At 42.8% G+C, this 23,061-nt stretch overlaps 1 protein-coding gene across 11 annotated transcripts in view; it reads right to left on the bottom strand.

Annotated features, from left to right (window-relative positions):
- Dnajb6 (DnaJ heat shock protein family (Hsp40) member B6) overlaps positions 1 to 23,061 on the bottom strand; it is a 57,272-nt gene that overhangs the window by 28,065 nt on the left and 6,146 nt on the right. For 6 of the 11 annotated variants that reach the window (XM_076566728.1, XM_076566732.1, XM_076566726.1 and 3 more), the window contains exons 2-5: positions 11,019 to 11,109; positions 7,831 to 7,940; positions 6,433 to 6,495; positions 5,545 to 5,655 (exon numbers count right to left, since the gene is read on the bottom strand). In XM_076566728.1, coding sequence (XP_076422843.1) covers positions 5,545 to 5,655; positions 6,433 to 6,495; positions 7,831 to 7,940; positions 11,019 to 11,083 — 349 coding nt within the window. In that variant the 5' untranslated portion in view covers positions 11,084 to 11,109. Of the gene's footprint in view, positions 1 to 1,050; positions 1,465 to 2,623; positions 2,729 to 5,544; positions 5,656 to 6,432; positions 6,496 to 7,830; positions 7,941 to 11,018; positions 11,110 to 16,918; positions 17,076 to 23,061 lie in introns of those variants that run through there. The other 5 variants (XM_076566735.1, XM_076566730.1, XM_076566729.1 and 2 more) reach the window with 5 other exon arrangements.

The following is a 23,061-nucleotide window of genomic DNA, read 5'->3' as shown; positions in this document are numbered from 1 at the left end:
GTCTTTAATTTAAAAAAAAAAAAAAAAAAAAAAAAGGTATAACCAAACAAGGTAGGGGGGAGGAAAGGTTAAACAGGAAATACTACAGGAAAATCTCAAAAGGTACATGAAAACCTCAAGAATACTGTGGGGATGGCCAGGTGTCAGGCTCCTACAGGAAAGAAGAACACAAGCCTCACAAAAACTTCAAATAGCACATCCTCTACTTCAGCATTCTTTGAACTACCCAGCTTATTCCAGAAAGAAATCACCAAAGCAGCCTCCATTCCCCTTCCTTAGGGTTAGGTATCCGTCTCTAATTTAATGTAGCCTCTACACCTCAACAGTCCATTTTCCTTTAAGAACAAGCAAGGAAGCTAATGAAAGATACAGGCATCTTACTAACTATCTGGAAGGAAACTGGTCTAACACGTTTCTATATACTTTTAAATCTTATCCCACTGGGGAGAAAACTAGCACTTTGTAAGGACATCTGTGGTCGAGCCGGAGACGCAGAGTCACAATCCATGTGCAATATTAAGCCATCTCTTCTGTCACTTCCACTCTGATCTCTGCATTGTTTCTAACTTCCAACTCTTCCAACATCCCCAGCTTTCATGATTTTCTACTTCTAAGTTTATTACTAGCTCCTAAACTGTACAGACTAGGATTTAAACCTATGCAACTGCTGAGAGTCTTCCTGAGCTGTAATCGCATCTCAACAGATCTGAGCTTTTCTACTAGCAGCTCCCTGAAGTCATCGAGATCAAATGAACTCATGGACCAGGGGTCAGCACTGATCACAGGAGAAACTGGACACCGAAGAGCTGCCCACAGCACATCTGCTTCAGCTAGCAGGGACCCTGGCATACTTTTACCTTGACCTGCAGCACGGAGGAAGTTTGTTGTTTAAACCACTAGGACTGAGTGCTTGGTTTCAGCAGCCCAGTGTTACCTGGGCTGTAGCCCAGCCATCCTACAAAGAGGGCTGGCCTGGGGCGTCTGGGCCCCCTCCCCTCCCTGGTCTCCAGGTCAACTCTGGGAATCTGACCACATACAACATGGCGGTGATAGAAGCAATTTCTTTTTATTCTAGATAAATTTTAAATAAAATAAACCTTCTTATAAAAGAGACCCAGGCCATTCCTTCTGTTTATTGTTGAACAAGCAGCGCCTCGGGTTCCGGCCCACTGTGCTCCTCCTCGCTCAGTAGCTCCTCATACTCCTCGCTGAGCTCCTCCGCATCCCCGAGACTGGCTTCCTCCTCGCTGGAGACGAGGTCCAGGTCCTCACTGAGAAGTCCGCCCTGGCCCCAGCTACAGCCTTCACTTGACTCATCTTCACTAAGGTCCAGCTCCTCACTGGATATCACATCCAAAACCTCACTGTGCTCGTCACTCAGGGCGTCTTCTACTGACTCCTCAAAACAGGGCTGGTCTAGATCTTCACTAGGCTCCAAGTCCTCACTGGCCACTTCCTCGAATCCTGGGGAGTAAAACGACTGACTCACTACATTAAAATTACGGCTCAGAAAAATTACCCTCCATACAGTCACCCTCCCCCAAGGTTCTCCACACCACAGGCCTTTTCCGGTGGCCTGCTACTTCCTTCCCCAGAATTTGTGAAGAGCGAGCATACTGCGTGGGAGAGAGAGGAGAGACCCTCTGCCAACAGTGTCAAAGGTAGTTTGTTTTGGGCATTCCAAAGTGAGAACGAAACTAAAATGTGGCATTAAACCCACACAGTTCTCTGAGAGATAGATACTTCCTGCCATAACTAGTAAGAATGAAAAGCCCACTGCTGGGTACTTGTCGGTCTTACACTACCACTTTACATAATCAGGACACAAGTAAAATATTGTTCTGGGTCAGTAAAACATATGAAGAGATCATCCTAATTCAAATTAATGCAAATTCTGTTTTCAATCAGCATTTCAACTCATTTGTGGGTGAGATCCACACACTGGGAAATGTAAAGGCCAGCTGGCCTCAACATTCCACATGCATCCCCTCCACTGCTGAGCTCCTTGTGGAAACTGCCTACAGGGATTTTTCTGAAAAAGTGGCTAATCACAGGGAGAGGTGTTTTAGCTCCTGCAGGATCCCAAAGCATCTGCCTGCTCCAAGTCTCTGAATCTGAGGACCCCATCCCATTCACCAGGGTAAGAGACCTGAAAATTTTGAGCACAGTGTAGCTCAACAATACCTTACAACAGGACATAAGGACATTATGTGATCCCAGCACTTGGAAGGCTGACCAGAAAAACAGGGAAAGCCTAGACTATGTTTAAAATAAAATCTTAAAAACGACTTTTGAAGAGATAGAAAGGATTAGGTCTATAAAAGCCAGAACAGCCTCAAACTTAGGAACCTTCTGTCTCAGTCTCTCAGTAGGTAAAACAAGCACACTACATTATACTGCATCCAGGATAGTTATAATAAATTGAGCTACTCTGAAAACCAACCCCCTCCCCCTCCAAAAAAGAAATATAGAAATAAATAAATTTGGTGTGTAAAAATTGAAGTGAAGATTCACTGGCTACAATCAATAGACACTGTGACTGGTTTACAAGGGCTCTGGATGCTGCTGACCATGCACTAGGTCCCCCAGCCCTCACGAAGGACCCAGTCTACACTCCACATACCACCAGCAGGCTGCACGGTCACCTCATACACGTAGTAGCCGTGGAGTAGCTTCTTTTCCTGTGCGAAAATCCTTACTGCCTGAAAATGGAAGTCCCCTAGAAGACCTACAAGAATGGATTGAAGAAGTATCACTGCCACACTCATCACGGCAATGCAGGGAAGGAGTGCCTACCTGAGCCATACCTGAGATGGAGCAGACCTCAACAAGCCTAGTACAGTCTTGCACTACTGATAAAAACTTAAGCTTATCTAATTAAAAGCTCTAGTATATACCTCCCATAGAAAGAATTGTCCAAAGGCAAGAGTGTCCGATTCTTTTTCTCAAGGAAAACAAGCACTGACCACGTGATTCACTAAAGAGGAACACGAACACGAACACACACACACACACACACACACACACACACACACAAACACACTTTTCTGTGACAGTGTTAGGGGACACAATCCAGGGTTCATACACACTAGGCAAGCATCCACCACTGAGCAACATCCACCCAAAGTGAGACTTTGGAGTTGTTTTAAGTGTTTTTGTTGTTGTTAAGATTTACTATGTAGCCAAGAGTGGTGGTGCACAACTTTGGGGAGGTAGAAGGGAACATCTCTCTGAGTTGGAGGCTAGCCTGGTCTACAGAGCAAGTTCCAAGACACCCAAGGCAGTTACAGAAAAACCCTGTATTTAAAGAAAGAAAGAAAAGAAAAGGAAAAAAAAAAAGGTTCACTATGTAGCCTTGATGGCCTCAAACTCATGATCCTTCTGCCTCAGTTTCCCAAGTTCTGGATTATAAAGATGTGTACCATACAACAGACTTCAATTTTTCTTTAGTCGGGGGAAGATATAGCAGTACTTCAGATACATGACCTTCTCAGAGAAGGAGTAGCCTACTTCATCATATTACCGCACAAGCTGTTCTACTCGGAAAGGACATCAGAACAGACTCTGTCCAACACCCCTCTGTCCCACAACAAACCAAGGTGGTATTTACTAAAGGCTTGTTTTTGAAGAAAAAATACCAGCAGTGATTTTTGTTGTTCTGCTTTGCTTCTTGAGACAAGAGTACTGCACGACAGGGTGGGCTGCCTTGGACAGGAGCTGCTACTGCAGCTGTGCATGATCCCACCCACTACCTGTCTCTAGTTTTCTAGAGTCACATCTGCACCTCAACATTCAGGTAACAATGGATACAGTAATGTTCATTTCTAAGCCTATTATAAATCACTCACTGCTTTGAAGTATGTACATAAAGGCTAGAAAGAGAGATTTTAAATTATTTTTTTTAAACACACATTTATTTATTAGTGGTTCCTGTGCAAATGCTCAAGCACCAAATTCAGGTCCTCAGAATTGGTGACAAGTGTCTTTAACTGTTGAGCCATATTCGGATTGTATACTGCTAGGGAGCTATTCCTTAATCTGTAATTTTAAATGTCCTACAATCTTTGGGTCATAGGCCTCGCTCTTACTAATTTGTTTATAGGGAACTTTCTGTATGTTTTTCATTAACCAAGCAGTTTGCTGGGCAGTGGTGGGGCACGCATTTAATCCTAATACTCAGGAGGCAGAGCAGGCAAATCTTTGAGGCCAGCCTGGGATACAGAACAGTTCCAGGACAGGCTCCAAAGCTACACAGAGAAACCCCGTGGGGGGTGGGGGGTGGGAGCGAGCACCAAAAAACAAGCAGGTCTTCAGTGTCAAACTACAGTCCATCCCAACCTTTACTAGTAATAACATTCAGTTTTCCTTCCCTCAGGAAGGCAGGATAAAGGAAACTCACTCTCTCTCTCTCTCTCTCTCTCTCTCTCTCTCTCTCTCTCTCTCTCTCTCTCTCTCACACACACACACACACACACACACACACACACACACACACACACACACACAGATCAACACTGAGATCAACTACAGGATCACACCCACACCATGAAAAGTCTAAGACCTACCAGACCAGATCCAGGGTGACTTGTTCCTCTTCACACCCATTAACATCATGCCATGCGGGGCTCCCACCTGTCTCCCTCTGGTATTACTGGTAGACACAACTGTCTTTTTTCCTCTTGGGGAGTTGCTGGTGGTGCTGGAGTCTCTTCAGCCACACAGGATGTGTTTCCCTTTCAGTGCACCCAGACAAAAAGAGGCAGCAACAGCACGTTCGACCCTGACCTCCCATGTCAAACACTCAAAAATGTCTCAGCAATATGGAACATCTCTAGTAACTGACACCAGCAAAGGCATGGAAAGGCTCCTGTGCACAAGCCCCTAAGAGTCCAGGGTCAGGCATCAAACCAAAGGCAGGAGATGGGAGAATCTATTTCCCACAATCCAAAGCTGTCACCGGCACCACTCCCTTAACATCACCCTCACACTCCTGATTCCTGCTGCCTGGCTCCAGACGCATCCTCTCTTCACAACTCTTTAAGTGGACTGCAGTTAGAAAAGGGTGTTTATGGAACCTGTATGTTCTCAACAGCATCTATGATGCTTAGTGAATTTCACAAACTCACAAATTAATACATAAACTAGCTTTTACAGTGGTGGTAGGTCAGTGCTAAAAATGACAGTATATCCAAGGTCCTGGGTTCAAATCCTCAGCACCAAAGCAAGAAATAAAACTTGTTAAAAAAGATAAAACATTTAAGAACAGATTTCCAACATCCTATCCTGTCCCAACCATGGGTTCGCTGGAGGGCGAAGACAAATTTACGAGGCTAGAACAATACACACAGAAGAGAGGAAGAATACACTAAACTCTTTTATATTGCAGTCACAAATTCAAAAGGCCTGAAAAGGCTGGCAGAAAATATCTGACGATTCCACTGGTCTATAAAGATAAAAGGTTAGTAATGTGGCACAGTGTTAAATGCAAAGGGCACCACGAGCCCTCACCAGGCCGACAAAAGAATGGACCAAGCAGTTACTTACCAAAGAGGTCAAATGAAAATGGGTCCCTTCCACCAAAAAATTCCCTGAAGACATCATCTGGATTCCGGAATGTGAAGCCAAACTCAAACGGACTGTCAAAATGACTTCCACCTATACAAGCACAGTAAAGTGTTTAGCCTATGAATTCGGGCGTTTCTAAATAATGTTTGTCATAAAACATTACATGCTTCGTGGTCTAAAAGAGAGAACATATTCCACACATCTGGGATTCTAGAAACCAGAAGCCTTATTGATGCTAACTGCACTTGCCTAGCATTGTCTACAGATTTCCCACTGTTTTTGTCACTAGTTATAATAAAGGCCTATGGAAGCTGGTAACATATTCCATCAATTTCTCCATAAGTACAACATGCTCATGTTAGGTCACGGCAAGAATTCTAAGGACCACGATGAAGCAGCTCATATATTGAACACCACCTTCACAAGACAGTGAGTGTGTGCTGTTTAAACCTAAATAGGTTCACTGCCGAAAACACAGTAAGGTTATCTATCACACTATACAGCTCAATATAAACATCCTAACTTGACGGGTCTATGTAAACGAAGCAGGCTGGCCCTCAACTCTGAGCCCAAGTCTCTTGGTTCTTTTTTTTTTTAAACTCCTTTAAGGAGGCAAGACCTGTCACAAGAACTATAATCATACAAAGTGACCTGACACCCACCAGGCAGGCTCTCAATTCACAGGCACTATCCTGTATCACTCAGCCTCCCAAGGTGATAAGATTATAAGCATTCCTCTGTGTCTACCCAAATTTACCACTTTCTAGGCTACTCTGTATTGACTATCGGGTACAAATCATATGAACTCAACAAATATGGATGACTTGTCAAGACCTATGTCTCCAAAGAGAAAGTACATTAACATACCTCCTCCTCCTCCACCATTTAATCCTTCTTTGCCGTATTTGTCATAGATGTCCCGCTTTTTTGCTTTAAATTTGAGAAAAACAATTATTATGGGCAAGTTCTTTCAAATCCTCCAAATTCAATCAGTATTTTCCCAAGTTTTAAATCTAGGTCCAGAGTTAGGAGACCCTGACTTTAAAAAAGAGACAGTTGACTCTCTCTCTCAAAAGACCAGTTGAAAACCTACTACTACAAATGCTTGGAGATTACTTACTACAAAGTCCAGGGGCCGTTAAGGGTAGAGTGGAAAGCAGCTAAGCACACTCCATAGAAGGAAGGAGACTGCCTGTGTGCACAGCACACGGGACTCACAGGTGCTGTGCTGGTACCCACACAGTCCCTGCTGCCTCTGCATTCTGGACTAGCGCAGAAAAGCACAGCTGCCTCTTACATACATCATTCTGTTCTCCCCAAAATCTCATCTTCTACAACTGGGGAAACAAAATAACGAAGAACCCTATTTTGAGTAAGAGGAGCCCTTGTAAGCAGTGACACAAGCTCTGAGGCCCAGGCTGCAGCCACTAGCTCAAAAGTCCCAACAGTGTGAAGACACTGTCACATTTGCAGGATTCCAGTTATCAGTGTTTTCATAAGTTAAAAAAAAAAAAAAAAACTTGTGAAGTAGAGTTTCCAGATTTGCCTTTAAAAGTGGGGAGAAGGGGACACGTCAGAGCATAGATAATGCAAGGAGTTGCATGCCAATAAGCTGGCTCAGTGAGTTTTACCTCAGGTTCCTTCTAGAAACAGATTCTTAATGATAAGAACCTATTTGTTATTTTCTGTGGTCAGTGAATCAGTACAGAACCTTTTGAAGTCAACCCTCTGCCTTGACTCATGCCAAGTCACCCAACATCCTAAGCTAGCGATGTGGACAGGACTTTTCCAGTCTCTGGCACTGTCCCCAGGCCTACAGATACAAATCTTTCCTTTGCCACAAACTCAAACTTGATGGCTGTCCCTAGCTGACAGCTAATCCTTCACCTAATTGCAAAATACAACCCATCTTCACAAAGGCACCTAATGCCGATGCTCTAGATCCAAAGTAGGGAATCAAAGTCTAAATTGGAGCAGAATGTTCAATCCCTTTCTTATCCTATTAATAAAGTCCTGCTGCAGTAGAACAATGGAGATAAGGTCAAGATGATCAGGAGTGGACACAAAAGTTCTTAAACCCAACTCTCCCTCAACTCCAGCCAGGAAAATCTCCCCATAGCCTATAGCTCCTCAGCACTGGTAGTTAGCTGTACCAGATGCAACATCCACAAGGAAATGAACCCTTTTGGGAAGGGGGGCAAACAAATCCTTTGTCTTCTGCTACCTCTGGAAAGATCTGCCCTTCACAAGCTCAGATGGACTTACCATCCGATAACACCTCATAGGCCTCAGCTACTTGTTTGAATTTCCGCTCTGCTTCTTCTTTATTTTCAGGATTTTTGTCCGGATGCCATTTCAGTGCCTGTTTCCGATACCTTGAAAGATGAAATGGGTATATACTGAGCACATATGAAGTCCATAGAACATTAATAACTGATATAAGGAGCTGGGTGTAGTAGTGTACACCACTAATTGGAGCAGGCACAGAAGGGTTTGTGCCTTGAGAACAACCTGATTTACATAGTGAGTTCCAACCTAGCCAAGGTTATACACAGTGAGACCATGTCTCAAAAATGAAAAAAGAGAGAGAGAGGAACGGAGGGAGGGAGGGAGGGAGGGGAGGGGGAAAAAAAAACTACCTACCCTTAAGCAAGAAAATGGCTTTCACCATTAGGTGAAATTAACACTATCTTAGCACTCTTAATGATTTTCAAAAATTGCTGGGAGATATTAACTGTCTATGGCCCACAACTGGATTAACAATTCAAGAACTAAGTAATTTATTTCAAACCTTGCAAGATGATAAGGACTTAAATAGTCCAAGAAAAATTGAATCAGCTAAGGCTGACAGAGAATTAATTGGCTCTGGTAGAAAAGAAATTAAAGGATGGACATATGGATCACTTTGGATCCAGAGCTTGATTATATTCTGGTTATTTTACCTTCTACACATTCTCCCACAGGAATTCTTATGCGGAGAGAAGTAATATTTTAGAATGCACATTTCTGCCACACAGAGTAAATAACTAAAGATTTATATAGAAAAGGTTTATGAATTGATTCTGAAAGGAAAACTGAGACGTCACCAATTAGCAGGAATAGACCCAGCAAAAATTGTGGTACCTTTTAATAATTTCTTCATTATAGGCAGAAAATGAACACTGGCAAAGAGCTTGCAATAATTTCTTGGGAGAAATTAACAACAAATAATCCATAAGCAAGAGACTTCAGTTTATAAGAAGAACTAATTGGATCCTCCCTCACATTGTGCGGGGAAAACACCAATCTTAGAGCCCCTACATTCTATACTGATGCAAATCAGGAAAGGCAGGTTATAAGTCAGTAAAAAATAAGTGACTCAAAGCCCTATGTATGATTCTGTTCAAAAGTCAGAATTATATGCTATTCTCATAGTATTATTAGATTTCCAGAACCTCATAGTTACTGACTCTCAGTATGCAGAATTGTTTTACATATTGAAACCACTGAACTTATTCCAGATGATTCAGAATTAACTTGGTTATTTATTCAACTACAACAATCAGAAACAGAAATCATTCATTGTATATAACATATATATAACAGATCTGATATAGGTGTACATGGCCCTTTAGCACACAGTAATGATGGAATTGATCAGCTATTGGTAGGAAATGAGCTAAAAGCATCAGAATTTCATTAAAAAAAAAAAAAAACCATAGGTTTGAAGAAAGATTTTTCTATTACTTGGCAACAAGCAAAGGAATTGGTTTTTCATAAAACCAAACTCTATTGCCTGCAGGAAGTAACCCAAAGGGTAATCAAAGAAATAAAATTTAGAAAATAGATGTGTTTCATTTACCGAGTTTGGAAAATTAAAGTATGTGTGCCATACCATATATACAAGATTTTAATGGGCAAAGGCTTTAAGTTCTGAAAAGGCTGATTCTGCACATTTATTAGAAGTTATGGCCATTATGGGTATACCTGCACAAATTAAGACTGACAGTGCTCCAGCATGTCTCTAGTAAAATGAAAGGTTTTTGCATATAACAACATAAAGCATATTACAGGTATACCACACAATGCTACAGGACAAGCAGTTATAGAAAGATCTAATCGCACTTACAAGATATGCTTAATAAACAGAAAGGAATAATAAAGGCCTCCCAGAAATAGATTCCATGGTGCTTTATTAACTTTAAAATTTTAAAATACTAAGGAAAGGACAGCTGCGGAGAGACATTGGTTAGTAGAAAAAACCTGAATTAAATCAGTCTGCCTATTTTAAAGATGTGCTGACCTCACTTTGGAAACCAGGATGTGTGTTATGTTGGGGAAGAGGTTTTGCTTGTTTCCACAGGAGAAAAGCTATGGATACCATCAAGATTGATAAAAATTAGATTTGAGAGGAGACACCTCCTGACTAGGAAAGGCAATAGTTTATCGAACAGCATCATTTCCTAGGCAAGAGTCATAAACTGCAGAGAAATCAAGCTAAGCACGGGCAAGAACACAGCCATCTATGCATCCATCTATCTTAATCTTAACTATGGATCCTGCAGTGACTTCCCTACAATAATGTACTCTGACTTTTTGGGAGGGTTTTGTTGGTTTGTTTGCTTTTTTATTTTGTGTGTGTGTGTGTGTATGTGTGTGTGTGTGTGTGTGTGTGTGTTTTCAAGACAGGGTTTCTCTTGACTTGACTGGCCTAGAACTCACTCTGTAGACCAGGCTGGCCTCGAACTTACAGAGACCCACCTGTCTCTACCTCCCAAGATTAAAGGCGTGCACCACCACCACCACCACCACCACCACCACCACCACCACCACCACCACCAGCACCACCACCACCAGCACCACCACCACCAGCACCACCACCACCAGCACCACCAGCACCAGCACCACCAGCACCAGCACCACCGCCCAGCTGGACTATGTGACTTATATCCTGAAACAAACCCCTTTCTACTGTTTGTTACAGGATATTTCATCACAACAACAGAAATAAGCAAGACTTATAAATACCAAGACAAATAAACACCAAGACTCAACTGGTAATACACCAACTTTTTAAAAAAAATCCTGAAGAGGTACAGATACAGTTCAGTAGAAACAACAGCCCTGGGTTGGGGGGGGGGGGGGGCATAATAAAGTATCACCTAGTAAATATAGAACTGGGGATGGAACCCAAGGCCTCTAACACACAATGGCAAATGTTCTTATGTTCTTATTTTAACAGTCTGAGTTACCAAGTTTTCCTTTCTCACCCACATATATGTGTGCAAGCATGTGAGGTCAACCTAAGAACCATCCACATTTAAAAAAAAAAAAAAAAAACATTCACACAGAAAATAAAACTAATTTTTAAAAAGGAAAACAAAATCAAAGGTTTAATAGGTGACACAAGTTACATTATCCAATTACTAATGAACCATGGTACAGAGTATCATTTCAGAAATGAAATCACTTACGCCTTTTTAATGTCCTCAGGTGAGGCATGTCTCTGCACGCCCAGAACTTCATAGTAATCCACCATGTTTTAACAGATTGTTGGAACAAATCCTGCAAATAAAAAAAAAAATAATAAATTTCAGTCCATAACACTGGCCAATCACAGTGAAAGGTGTGATAACAGGTGAGAGGTGGTTCCTTCTCAGCACCTACTGGCCCAGAAAGAACTTCTGGTAGCCAGTCAATAGCCTTATGTGTAGGGCAGGACCTTGTCCAGAAACTGTGTTCAAGAATCAATCATTCCCAGCTGGGCGATGGTGGCTCACACCTAAGCCCAGCCAGCACTCAGATGGCAGAAGCAGGCGGATCTCTTGTGAGTCTGAGGCCAGTCTAGTCTACAAGGTGAGTTCCAGCACAGCCAAGGCTGTTAAACAGAGGGGGGGGGTTGATCATTCCCAGCTGGCTAGTGACGCACAACTTTAATTCTAGCACTTGGAAGGCAAAGGCAATAAGATAGCTCAGTTTGATGCCAGCCTGGTCTACAGAGCAAATTCTAGGACAGGGATACATAGAGAAACATTGTTTTTTTGTTTTTGTTTTTTTGTTTGTTTGTTTTTGTTTTGTTGTTGTTTTGGGGTTTTTTGGGGGGGTGGTATCATTCTCAAAAATCTATACAGAAGCCGGGCGATGGTGGGGCACGCCTTTAATCCCAGCACTCGGGAGGCAGAGGCAGACAGATCTCTGTGAGTTTGAGGCCAGCCTGGTTTACAGAGCGAGATCCAGGGAAGGGGCAAAGCTACACAGAGAAACCCTGGGGGTGGGGGGTGCTTGGAAATGACCTAATAATAGCCTCAACTATGAAAAAGTCACTGGACTCTGAGGCAAAGATCAGGGTGCCACTTGACAAAGGACTGGCTACATCTACTTTCCTAGACCACAATGCACTTGGGGAGATTTGGTTACTTCCCTCCTCTGATGAGTTCCTGTACCTGGCATTAGGCAAGAAAACCACACTATCCCTGCACTGTGACGCACCCTTCCTCAGCCCTGTCTCACTGGAAAGGCAGCAGTCCTTGCATGCAGTTGCCCAGAAGAGAACATGCTTGACCAGTCATATAATTACTCTGTCCAGGACCCAACTACCAAACCAACACAACACTGCTCTAATGCCATCCTCCTACACACTGTGCCTTCAGCTGACAGCAGGAACTGAGCACAACTTCCTTCACCTGTGGATTACACCTGGTCTCCACAGAGCAGCACAATGGAAACCATTCAGCTCTAACTCCCTCCAGTGGGTGGTCTCACTGTTCTCTGAACAATGTGCTTTCCCTTAATACTGTAAATAACTTGATCACTCTCTCCAGAGATCAGAGTTTTTGCTTCTCTTTCACAGTTTGCTTACCAGGACCTACAACAACTCAAGGAAACTTCTTCTTGCCTAGGGTATTAGCACATGCCCACAAAAATAAAACATGGCATAGTGCCATGCATACTGGGGTACCAACTGAGCCATTTTCCCAAACCCCAAACATCCCATTTGTATGTCTCTATCTACTTTCCCAATTGAGAAAACAAACCACAATTCCCTTGTGCCATTCTTTTTCTTAATTTTTAATGATTCCTTCTTATTTCTTATGTGCATTGGTGTTCTACTTGCATGTATGTCTGTGTGGGAGTGTGAGATCCCCTGGAACTGGAGTTACAGGCAACTATGAACTGCCATGTGAGTGCTGGGAATTGAACCAGGGTCCTCTGGAACAGCAGCCAGTGCTCTTAAACTGAGCCATTTCTCCAGCCTCAGGAGGGTTTTTTATTTTTTTCTAGACAGGATTTCTCTGTGTAGCCCTGGAACTCTTCGTAGACCATGCTACCCTCAGGCTCAGAGATCTGCCTGCCTCTTCCTCTGGAGTGCGAGGATTATATACTCCTTGCGCAATTCTCATTCAAGGCATAGAGACTAATTCAACTACTGCTTTTGGGCAGAGGAAACCAGCAGCTACTGCTGAGAGCCCTACAGGAAATGGGATTCCTCAAAGGCATTATATTATATCATCCTCAGGAAGGAAAACAAGAAAAACTCCCACTCATCTTCATAAGAAATTAAAGACCTTGAGGCCTGAAAACAGCTTTGACATGGCAGAATGGAAAAGCACAATCTTTTCCTACAGCAAGTACCCCTGGTGACAAGCATCCATTACCTGCCCGTCAGAGGTCTGTGCCCTGGCTGCACAATGAGACACTGCATCAACACCATACATACAAAACTATCAACCCATATCAAAATAAAGACAGGAGATGTGTCCATAGCAGAGAGCCCGTCCACCAAGTGTAAGGCCCTGGGGTTTGGTCACCAGCACCAGGCAAAGAAAAAAAACCGTAACTGGCCCTGCTGACAGTGGCACACTCCCTTAATCTTAGCACTCAGCAGAAACAAGCTGATCTCTGTGAGTTTGAAGTCAGCCTGGTCTACAGAGTGAGATCCAGGACAGCTAAGGCTGTCTCAAAAACAAACAAACAAACAAAAAAACTAAAATTAAAAATTAAAAAATTTGCACTGGAGAGATGGCTCAGAGCACCAACTGCTCTTCCAGAGGTCCTGAGTTCAATTCCCAGCACCCACATGGTGGCTCACAACCATCTGTAATGAGATCTGGTGCCCTCTTCTGTGTACATAATAAATAAATCTTAAGAAAATAATAAAAAGTTTTTAAAAATTTAGGGGCTGGAGTGAAGGCTCAGGAGTTAAGAGTGCATGTTGCTCTTGCAAGAAGACTCAGGTTCAGCTCCCAGAACCACATGGTAGCTCACAACCATCTGTAACCCCATTCCAGGCACACACACACTGCATACATTAATGCATGCAGGCAAAAACATTCATACACATAAAGTAAATCTTCAAAATATAAAAATTAAGCTGGGCAGTGGTGGCGAAGGCCTTTAATCCCAGCACTCAGGAGGCAGAGCCAGGTGGATCTCTGTGAGTTCGAGGCCTGGTCTACAGAGAGATCCAGGACAGGCACCAAAGCTACACAGAGAAACTGTCTTGAAAAACCAAAAAATAAAAAATAAAATAATAATTTTATATAATTTTACACTGACACAGACATAAGGATAGAAGCAGCAGAGTAAGTTCAGCTAGTCCTGCCAAGCCAACCAAACTTGGTGGCTGAAGAGGCAATCAACTCCCACACAACCCAACCGCACAACTGTGTCTACCAGAAACCAAAAGGGCTCATCAGTAAAGAAAAGGAGCACAAAGACCAACACCTCTTCCTCCCTACCTTGTTAAGTAATCCAGAGTTGTAGCTGCAAAGGATTTGAAGCAGCATTGGGGGGCGGGGGTCTGCCTCTGCCTAAGTGCTATGATTAAAGACGTGCACCACCACTGCCCAAAATAAAGAGTACCCCTTGAGTTAAACAATCTGGAAAACTCTGACACTTTGCTAGAGTTGCCAATTTGTCAACCACCAAACCCCTTGCTATATTTCTCCACAGCCTTAATTCACTTATTTCCACTTCTACCTATCATTTGAAATCACCCAATGTAAGCTCAGGAACTCAGAACCTAAGCCTCCCAGTACCACTTGTAATTTGAGAGCTCTCCTGGCTTCCAAATCTCTTTCCTGTCTTCTCAGGTCTGCCAACTTCCTCACTGAAGGGAGTTCAAAGTCTCCTCTCACCATCTTTCTCTCCTTACAGAACACCCTCAGTCCCAAATGGAAGCCTAACCCCAGTAAACAGGCACATGACTGTGCAAAATAGACACTTGGACGCTGAGCAGGTTGTCTCAAATAGAGCAAGAAGAAGAGACTTAACTCTTGAGCCTCCCCATACCACACAGCATGTCTTTCTTTAGCAAACTCTACCTTGATTAACTCATCAATGTTGTTACACCCACCATATAAGCAAAGAAATTATTCACAAGTAATACCTATCAATCATTCTTCCAAACACCTCCTGCTCCCCTCTCTTCTGCATGGTCTGTAACGTTTACTCCTGCTGGAGCCTCTGGGCCACCCTCTTCTCAATGAAGACAGAGACTCCCACGTGTAATGTACTAAGCAATACCAGCCACAAGGGACTCTAAGTCAACGGTGAAATTAAGAGAACAATCACTAATTGTACTGACTAGTGTCAGTTAAGAGCAGGAAGGAGTTACAAAAAGAAGCCAGAGAAGATCACCAAAGAGAGTTTAAGAGCTCTCCCCCAGCTTATAGCAAGTGTGGTGTGGTAAGAGGATCGGGGACTTAGGGCATGGTCTGAAACATAGGTTTGTGGCCAACCAGAGACACATGTGGTGATCCTGTCTCAGAAAACAAACAAATGGGAAAACATCTTTTGGGTTGGTTTTGGTTTTGGTTTTTCTTTTTTTTTTTTTTTTTTTTTTTTTTTTTGGTTTTTTCGAGACAGGGTTTCTCTGTGTAGCTTTGCGCCTTTCCTGGAACTCACTTGGTAGCCCAGGCTGGCCTCGAACTCACAAAGATCCGCCTGGCTCTGCCTCCCGAGTGCTGGGATTAAAGGCGTGCGCCACCACGCCCGGCTTGGTTTTGGTTTTTCAAGACACAGTTTCTCTGTGTAGCCCTGGCTGTACTGGAAATTGATATGCAGACCAGGCTGGCCTCAAACTCTGCCTCTGCCTGTTGTGTGCTAGAACTAAAGGTGTTTGCCACCACTGCCTGCCAACACTTAACTTTAAAACTACCTTCCAATCCTAAACAAACATCAGTACTAGCAAACAAAAACTCAAATGTACATTTGCCCTACCAAAAATGCAAACTGTAGTTGGGGTGTGTGATGGTGCACACCTTTAACTTCCCTCGGGGGATCTCTTGAGTTTTTTGTTTGTTTTGTTCTGTTCTGTTTTTGTTTTCTCTGTGTAGCTTTGGAGCCTGTCCTGGAAACTCACTGTAGCCCAGGCTGGCCTCGAACTCAGAGATCCGAGATCTCCCTGCCCCCCCCCCCCCCCAGCGCTGGAATTAAAGACATGCAATCGGGCTGGATCTCTGAGTTTTTAAGTCAGCCTGGTCTACATAACAAGTTCTAAGCTATCCAAGGCTAGATAGTGAGTCTGCCTCAAAAAATAGTGATGGAGAGATGACCAAAAGAGATTTTTCTTCCTGCTGGCGATTATTTCTACTAGGACAGCACAACCAAATCATACCGTAAATGCTTGTGAATTACAAGTTAGGCAAGTTTTTTAAAAAAGCAGGCATAGTGGGACACACCTTTAACTCCAGTACTGGGGAGGCAGAGGCAGGCAGATCTAAGCTAACCAGCATTAGATGGTGAGATCTTAAATCAAAATTAATCTTTTAATGTATCAATTAATCATTTTCCTAATCTAACAATTTCTCTTGGTACCTGTCATATTCCTATTGGAGGTATCCAACTTGATATCCAACTTGATATCCAACATTTGCCTGGAACCACCAAAAATAAACCAAAACAAGGGTCTCCTGAGAAATACCTAACAAATGAGTCAAGATATATATTCATTGCCCTCCCATCCTTAGCCTCTCTGTGGATGTGGATCAGGTGTCTTGTCTGTTCCTTGTACTTTTTTAGGTTTAGTGGGTATCTGACCTCTACTCTTCGGGTACCAAACAAAGCACCCACATATCCAAATTATGACCATTTAAGACATTGCTAGAAGCTAAGCATGGTGGGGCACACCTCTGATCCTAGTGGCAGCCAGAGGTGCACGGTGAGACCATCTCCTCCCCCCTCACACTCATAAAAGGACATTGCTCAAAGTCCCCTAAAGACAGCAGCACCCCAAGTAAGAGCCTTCTTAGTTGGGGAGGGTGGCCCCAAGAGACAGTGGGGTGGCAGCCTGAGGCAGGTGCACTGCTAAGGAAGAAAGTCTTTGGTTAGGTTGTAGGACTGCTCCATCACAGCAGGGACTAGCGGTACAGACCTATAATCCTAGCTACTTGCTTGACTATGGCAGATGTTCAAGACCTTGGGATGAAGATGGAGTTTGGATGGCAGATGCTTGAACAGAGCCCCAGGTTCAGTTCCCAGCAATTCATGACCAGCACTGAGGGAGAGAAACAGGATCTGAAGAACAAGGCTATCAAATATATAAAAATGAACATATAAACAAATGATTCCAAACTGGGGGAGGGGGTGTCACTGCCCTGGTGGCAGAGTACTTGACAAGAAGGTTGTTTGGCTAAATATTCAAGATTCTGGGTTCTACCCAAACACTATTTTAGCTCAACAGCCAGAGGTGGAACTACTTTTCATTTTGACCTTACTATCAGCTTCAGAAACAATTCTGTCCCTACTCCATCTTTTTTCATGTGTCACTTAGTGAGTAGAGGGCTATTCTGGCATACCAGAGGGCCTGGGTTCAATCTCTAGTACTGCCAAAAATGAAGTGATAGAGGCACACAGGCCTTTAATCTCATCCACTCCAGAGGGGAAACCTGGGTAAGGACTTCAAGCTCATCTTGTGCTACTTTGGCCTCTATGTCAAAATGACAAAAGAAAAGGCCCTGGTAGTTAAGCACCTTTACATGCTAGTACCATCTACAGAGGATATGGCTCTGAGGCAAAGCACCTGCCCAAAATGCACAAGCCCGGACAAGCATACATGCTTTGCATGCATGATATATGTATGACAAGCTTGTGTCCATAAAGTCTGGAAGGGGGAAAAAACCCTACCTACAGCTTTGATTACTATGAGCTGCTTATCTACCCTTTGTCCTTTTTCCAACTGTTGGCCTTTTCTGCGGAGATTACTAAAAACCAAGCTTTGACTCTGTCTTCCAGTTTTTACTCTTTCAATACAGGAATGCCCAGCAGGGGCCACTAAGTATGGGGGGGGTGTTCCAGTTGACAGTGCTTCTACTAAGATGACTGCATACAGCAAAATACTGAACTAAGATCAGAAAAGCAAGCAACAATGGATAAAGGGCGAGCACGTGCAAACAAACAGAAGTGAAGAGCGGAACTATTGAAAAAAAACTACCACTGGAGTGAGTGCCGGGAAAGCCCAAGGAACCTGTCCTAAGGAGGACCCACAGACTGGTTCACTTCTCCAAGGTACACTGACGTCAGCCTGCCAAAACACACTTCAAACAAGCACTCATGACCAATACTATTATATGTATTATTCTACAATGTCAACTCAAAGTTGCTTAGCCACTTAGGATGACTTTAGACTAGCCACAACAAACCAGTAAAATACTAAAATGTTATCCAGCACCCAAATATACACTAGACATTAACAAGGAACAAAGTTTTTGTCCTATTTGAATCCAGAGCACCCACCAGAAGCCCATTCCCAATGTACTGTCCCCCAGATATCTGACAATCAAAACTGCTTTAATGGCGGGAAACTGCTTTAATCCCAGCACTATGGAGGCAGACACAGGTGGATCTCTTGAGTTCAAGAGTGTTAGTTCCAGGGTATCCAGAGCTAAAAAGAGAAACCCTGTCTCAAAAAATTAAAAGGGGGGTGAGGGGAAGAAAAAGGAAAAAGGTCAAGGTCCCCTCAAACTCTCATTGTGTTGGAGGAGTGGCATTTGATGGTGCTAGCTAGGCATTCAACTTGGACCTCCCATATACTAGACAGCACTCAGCACTCTACCACTGAGAAAACATTTTACTGTTTAAAATAACCCTGGGACCTCTTGAAATTGAGACACTTTTGTAGGGCAAAAGACACAGTCAATAAGACAAAAAGACAGCCTACAGAATGGGAAAAGAGCTTCACCAACCCCACATCTGAAAGAGGACTGATCTCCAAAGAGAGAGAGAGAGAGAGAGAGAGAGAGAGAGTGTGTGTGTGTGTGTGTGTGTGTGTGTGTGTGTGTGTGTGTGTGTGTGTGTGAAACTAGATATCAAAATACTGAACAATCCAATTAAAAAATGGGCTAAAGGGCCGGGCGGTGGTGGCGCACGCCTTTAATCCCAGCACTCGGGAGGCAGAGCCAGGTGGATCTCCGTGAGTTCGAGGCCAGCCTGGGCTACCAAGTGAGTTCCAGGAAAGGCGCAAAGCTACACAGAGAGACCCTGTCTCGAAAAACAAAAACAAAAAAACAAAAACAAAAAAATGGGCTAAAGAGCTAAACAGAATTCTCAAAAGAATCACAAATGGCTGAAAGACATTTAAAGAAATGCTCAACATCCTTAATCATCAGAGTAATGCAAATCAAAACGACTCTGAACTTATCACCTTACACCTGCCAGAATGTCTAAGATCAAAAAACACCAATGACAGTCAATGTTGGAGAGGATGTGGAGCAAAGGGAACACTCCTCCACTGTTGGTGGGAGTGCAAACTTGTACAGACACTGTAGAAATCAGTATGGCGGTTGCTCAGAAAATTGGGAATTGAACTACCTCAAGACCCAGCCATACCACTCTTGGGCATATACCCAAGGAATGCTGATTCATACCACAAAGATAACATGCTCAACTATGTTCATAGCAGTACTATCTGTAATAGCCAGAACCTGGAAACAACCTAGATGTCCCTCAACTGAAGAATGGATGAAAAAAATGTGGTACATATACACAATGGAGTACTACTCAGCAGAGAAAAACAATGACAGCATGAAATTTGCAGGCAAATGGATGAACTAAAAAATATCAGCCTGAGTGAGGTAACCCAGACTCAGAAGGACAAACATGGTATGTACTCACTCATAAGTGGATTCTAGATATAAAGCAAAGAACAATCAGACTGCAACCCACAGAAACAGGGAGGCTACATAGCAGGAGGGACCATAGGATGACTGTGGCTTATAATAAGTTTTGGTTTTACTCAATTACTGGGCAAGGCTCAGTGAAACATTTCACTATTAGGATAAGAATTTATACTGTATCAAGCTGATAATAAAAATAAATAAATAATAAAATAACCCTGGACTTTTAAATTATAACCTGTTTTTATGTTCAAGCTATCTGCATATTTTTTCTCCTGCAGTTGTACATAAAATGTTTTTACATTGGAAAAAAAGGACAAATACTATAGAATTGTATTACATGAAATATATAGAATATACAAATTCATAGAGACAGAAAGATTAGATGTTATCTCAAGATGGAGAAAACTAAAAAAATAAAAAAAGAGCCGGGCAGTGGTGGCGCACGCCTTTAATCCCAGCACTCTGAATGCGGAGGCAGAGGCAGGCAGATATCTGAGTTTGAGGCCACTTTGGGCTACAGAATGAGTTCCAGGAAAGGCACAAAGCTACACAGAGAAACCCTGTCTCGAAAAACCAAAAGATGGAGAATCAAGAAAGGAATATAGAGCAATGATTCCTAAGTACAGAATCTCATTTTGTGTGATGGAAAAACCCCACAAACGGACAATAGTATCAGGACATATCATGAATGTAATAAATCAATACAATTAATGTAATCAATAAATAAATATAATTATTGAATGAATAATGCAAATGTAATCAATGAATACCACAAATGTAATTAATATGAGTGTAATTAATGAATACCATGAGTGTAACTAAATAAAACTTTTGTTATGCATGTTAGTATATGAATTTCAGGCACAAGTATATCATAGCATGCAGAGGAAACCGTCTCACTCTGTGTTGGTGTGTGCCTGGGGATCAAAGGCAGGTAAGTCTTCAGGTTTGTGCAGCAGGTACCTTTACATTTACATGGTTTGTGGTTTTGCTGGCCCCAAGAATGTTTTGAGTCAAACCAGGAGTGGCTTAGGAGATACTGGGAAGTTGATTTCCTCGTCTGAGTTAGAACCTTGTGTAAAGTCTGAACACCTTAGAGTCTGTTTTTCTCTCTCCCCATACCTCCCACACCCACATTCGGTATTTTTTTTTTTGCAGGGGAGGTGGGGGATTCTTATTTTAGAGGATCTGGTAGTAGTCCAGGTTGTTCTTGAACTCCTGATGCTGACACTGCTATATAGATGTGTTTTTAATTTTTTAAAATAATTTTGTGTATGAATTTTGTTTTGTTTTTTGTTTTTTTGAGACAGGGTTTCTCTGTGTAGCTTTGCACCTTTCCTGGAACTCACTCTGTAGCCCAAAGTGGTCTCGAACTCAGATATCTGCTTGCCTCTGCCTCCGCATTCAGAGTGCTGGGATTAAAGGTGTGCGCCACCATTGCCCGTGTGTGTGAATATTTTAAAAAGTAATAATTGGGGTGGTGAGTTTCTCTGAGCAGCCCTAGCTGTCCTGAAACTCACTCTGTAGACCAGGCTGGTGTAGACCAGGCTGGTCTCGAACTTCTACAGTGTGCACCACCACACCTGGTTCTAATTTTAAAGTACATTCTAATGGTAGGACTCCAGGTAATGTAAATTACAAAGGTTTTTTTTTTTTTTTTTAAATTTTGAACCTATATATGAATGCAGGTGACTAAGGAGGCCCTAGGTTGCATCTCTGGGAGCTTGCGTTACAGGTCCTTGTGAGCTGGGGGTGAGTGCGGGTAACTGAACTCAGATGCTCTGCAACAGCAGCACCAGCTGTTAACTGTGCCATCGCTCCGGCCTCAAGTCATTTAAGAGTGTTGGTGATGGCAACCATGTCTTAAACACAGTAGGCAAGCACTCTACCAATTCAACAACCAAATCTAAGGCAACTTTTGCTAAGTCATGAGGTTCCTTTAGAGAAAATCTCCAGGAAAGCTGCCCCTTATTTCTACTCTCACAGTATTGCACTCTACAATCAACTGACAGATACACCTGCCTGTCTGAGAGCTGGGCTTCACAGTGTGTGTGTACCACCACACTCCATTCTTACCCTGTTTTTTAAAATATTTTGTTTATATTTTATGTATTAAGAGCTCTGCATGCTAGAAGATGGAATTAGATCCTGTTATAGATGGTTGTAAGCTACCACGTGGGTGCTGGGAATTGAACCCAGGTCAATTGTTTCTTTTTTAATTCACACTGGTTTAAAGGTGCCAGATCCCCTGGAGCTGGAGTTACAGATAGTTGTGAGCTGTCATTTAGATGCTGGGAATTGAACCCAGGTCCTCTGGAAGAGCAGTCACTGCTCTTAACTGCTGAGCCATCACTCCAGCCCCGCCTCATTTTCTTTAAGGAAATGCCCAACAGGAATGTGTCAGCAATACATGTCCCTTTCTGGTAGGATACACATAATTTCAGGAGTCAAGGGCCTCAAAGGTACATAGTTTCATAAACTCTGTCCCAAATTATAGCCATCCACCTACTAAGCTTTTACCATATAGGACAGACTTCATTACTGAACATGAGGGAGGCCCTTTAACAAAATAGCTTTCTTCCTTTCCCACAACAAAGATCAATACTGAAAAGGAGTATCGTAATTCCAGGCCATAGCCACTAAAGACTCTCAGCTATCTTTTTTTCCTTTCTCTTGTTTCTGGTTTTTCCAGACAGGGTTTTGATGTATAGTCCTGGCTGTCCTGGAACTCCCTCTGTAGACCATGCTGGCCTCCAACTCACAAAGATCTATCTGTCTGCCTCTGCCTCCCAAGTGCTGTGTCTAAAGGGGTGCACCACCACCCTATCTTAACAAACATCAAAGTAGGCCAGGTGTGGTGGTAAACATCTTTAATCCCAGAATTCTGGAAGCAGAAGTAAGGAGGTGTTTTTAATTTTAAGGCTACCATAGTCTACATAATAAGTCCCAACCCAGCCAGGGCTTCATAGAAATCCTGTTTCCAAAACCAAAAAAGAAGAAAAAAAATATTTAATAAGTTTTACTAGGTATGGTGGCAGACACCTTTAATCTAGGCACCTGGCAGGCAAGTATGTGTTCGAAGTTAGCCTAGTATACTATGCACATTCAACTACAGGCCAGCCAGCAATACATTTTCAGGAAAAAAAATAATTAAAAATCACAAGCAGAGTTCAATTTATGTTGTGGCATCACACAAACTTAATGCAGTACTATTTGCTTGACAGAATAATAGCAAGAGGCAAATATGAAGCCCAGGCCAGGTAAGGCAGGCCTACAAAAGCTAGCACCTAGCAGGCTGAGGCAGGGGTGGATTTCCAAGCCACGGAAACATTTGACAAAAACAGTAACTCTCAGCCTGACAAGTGTGTAATTGCAGCTACTCAAGTTTTTTTTTTTTTTT

This window comes from Peromyscus maniculatus, chromosome 3 (genome assembly GCF_049852395.1).
Source record: "Peromyscus maniculatus bairdii isolate BWxNUB_F1_BW_parent chromosome 3, HU_Pman_BW_mat_3.1, whole genome shotgun sequence".
Classification (NCBI taxonomy): Eukaryota; Metazoa; Chordata; class Mammalia; order Rodentia; family Cricetidae; genus Peromyscus; species Peromyscus maniculatus.
This window is presented reverse-complemented; position numbering and strand designations above follow the sequence as displayed.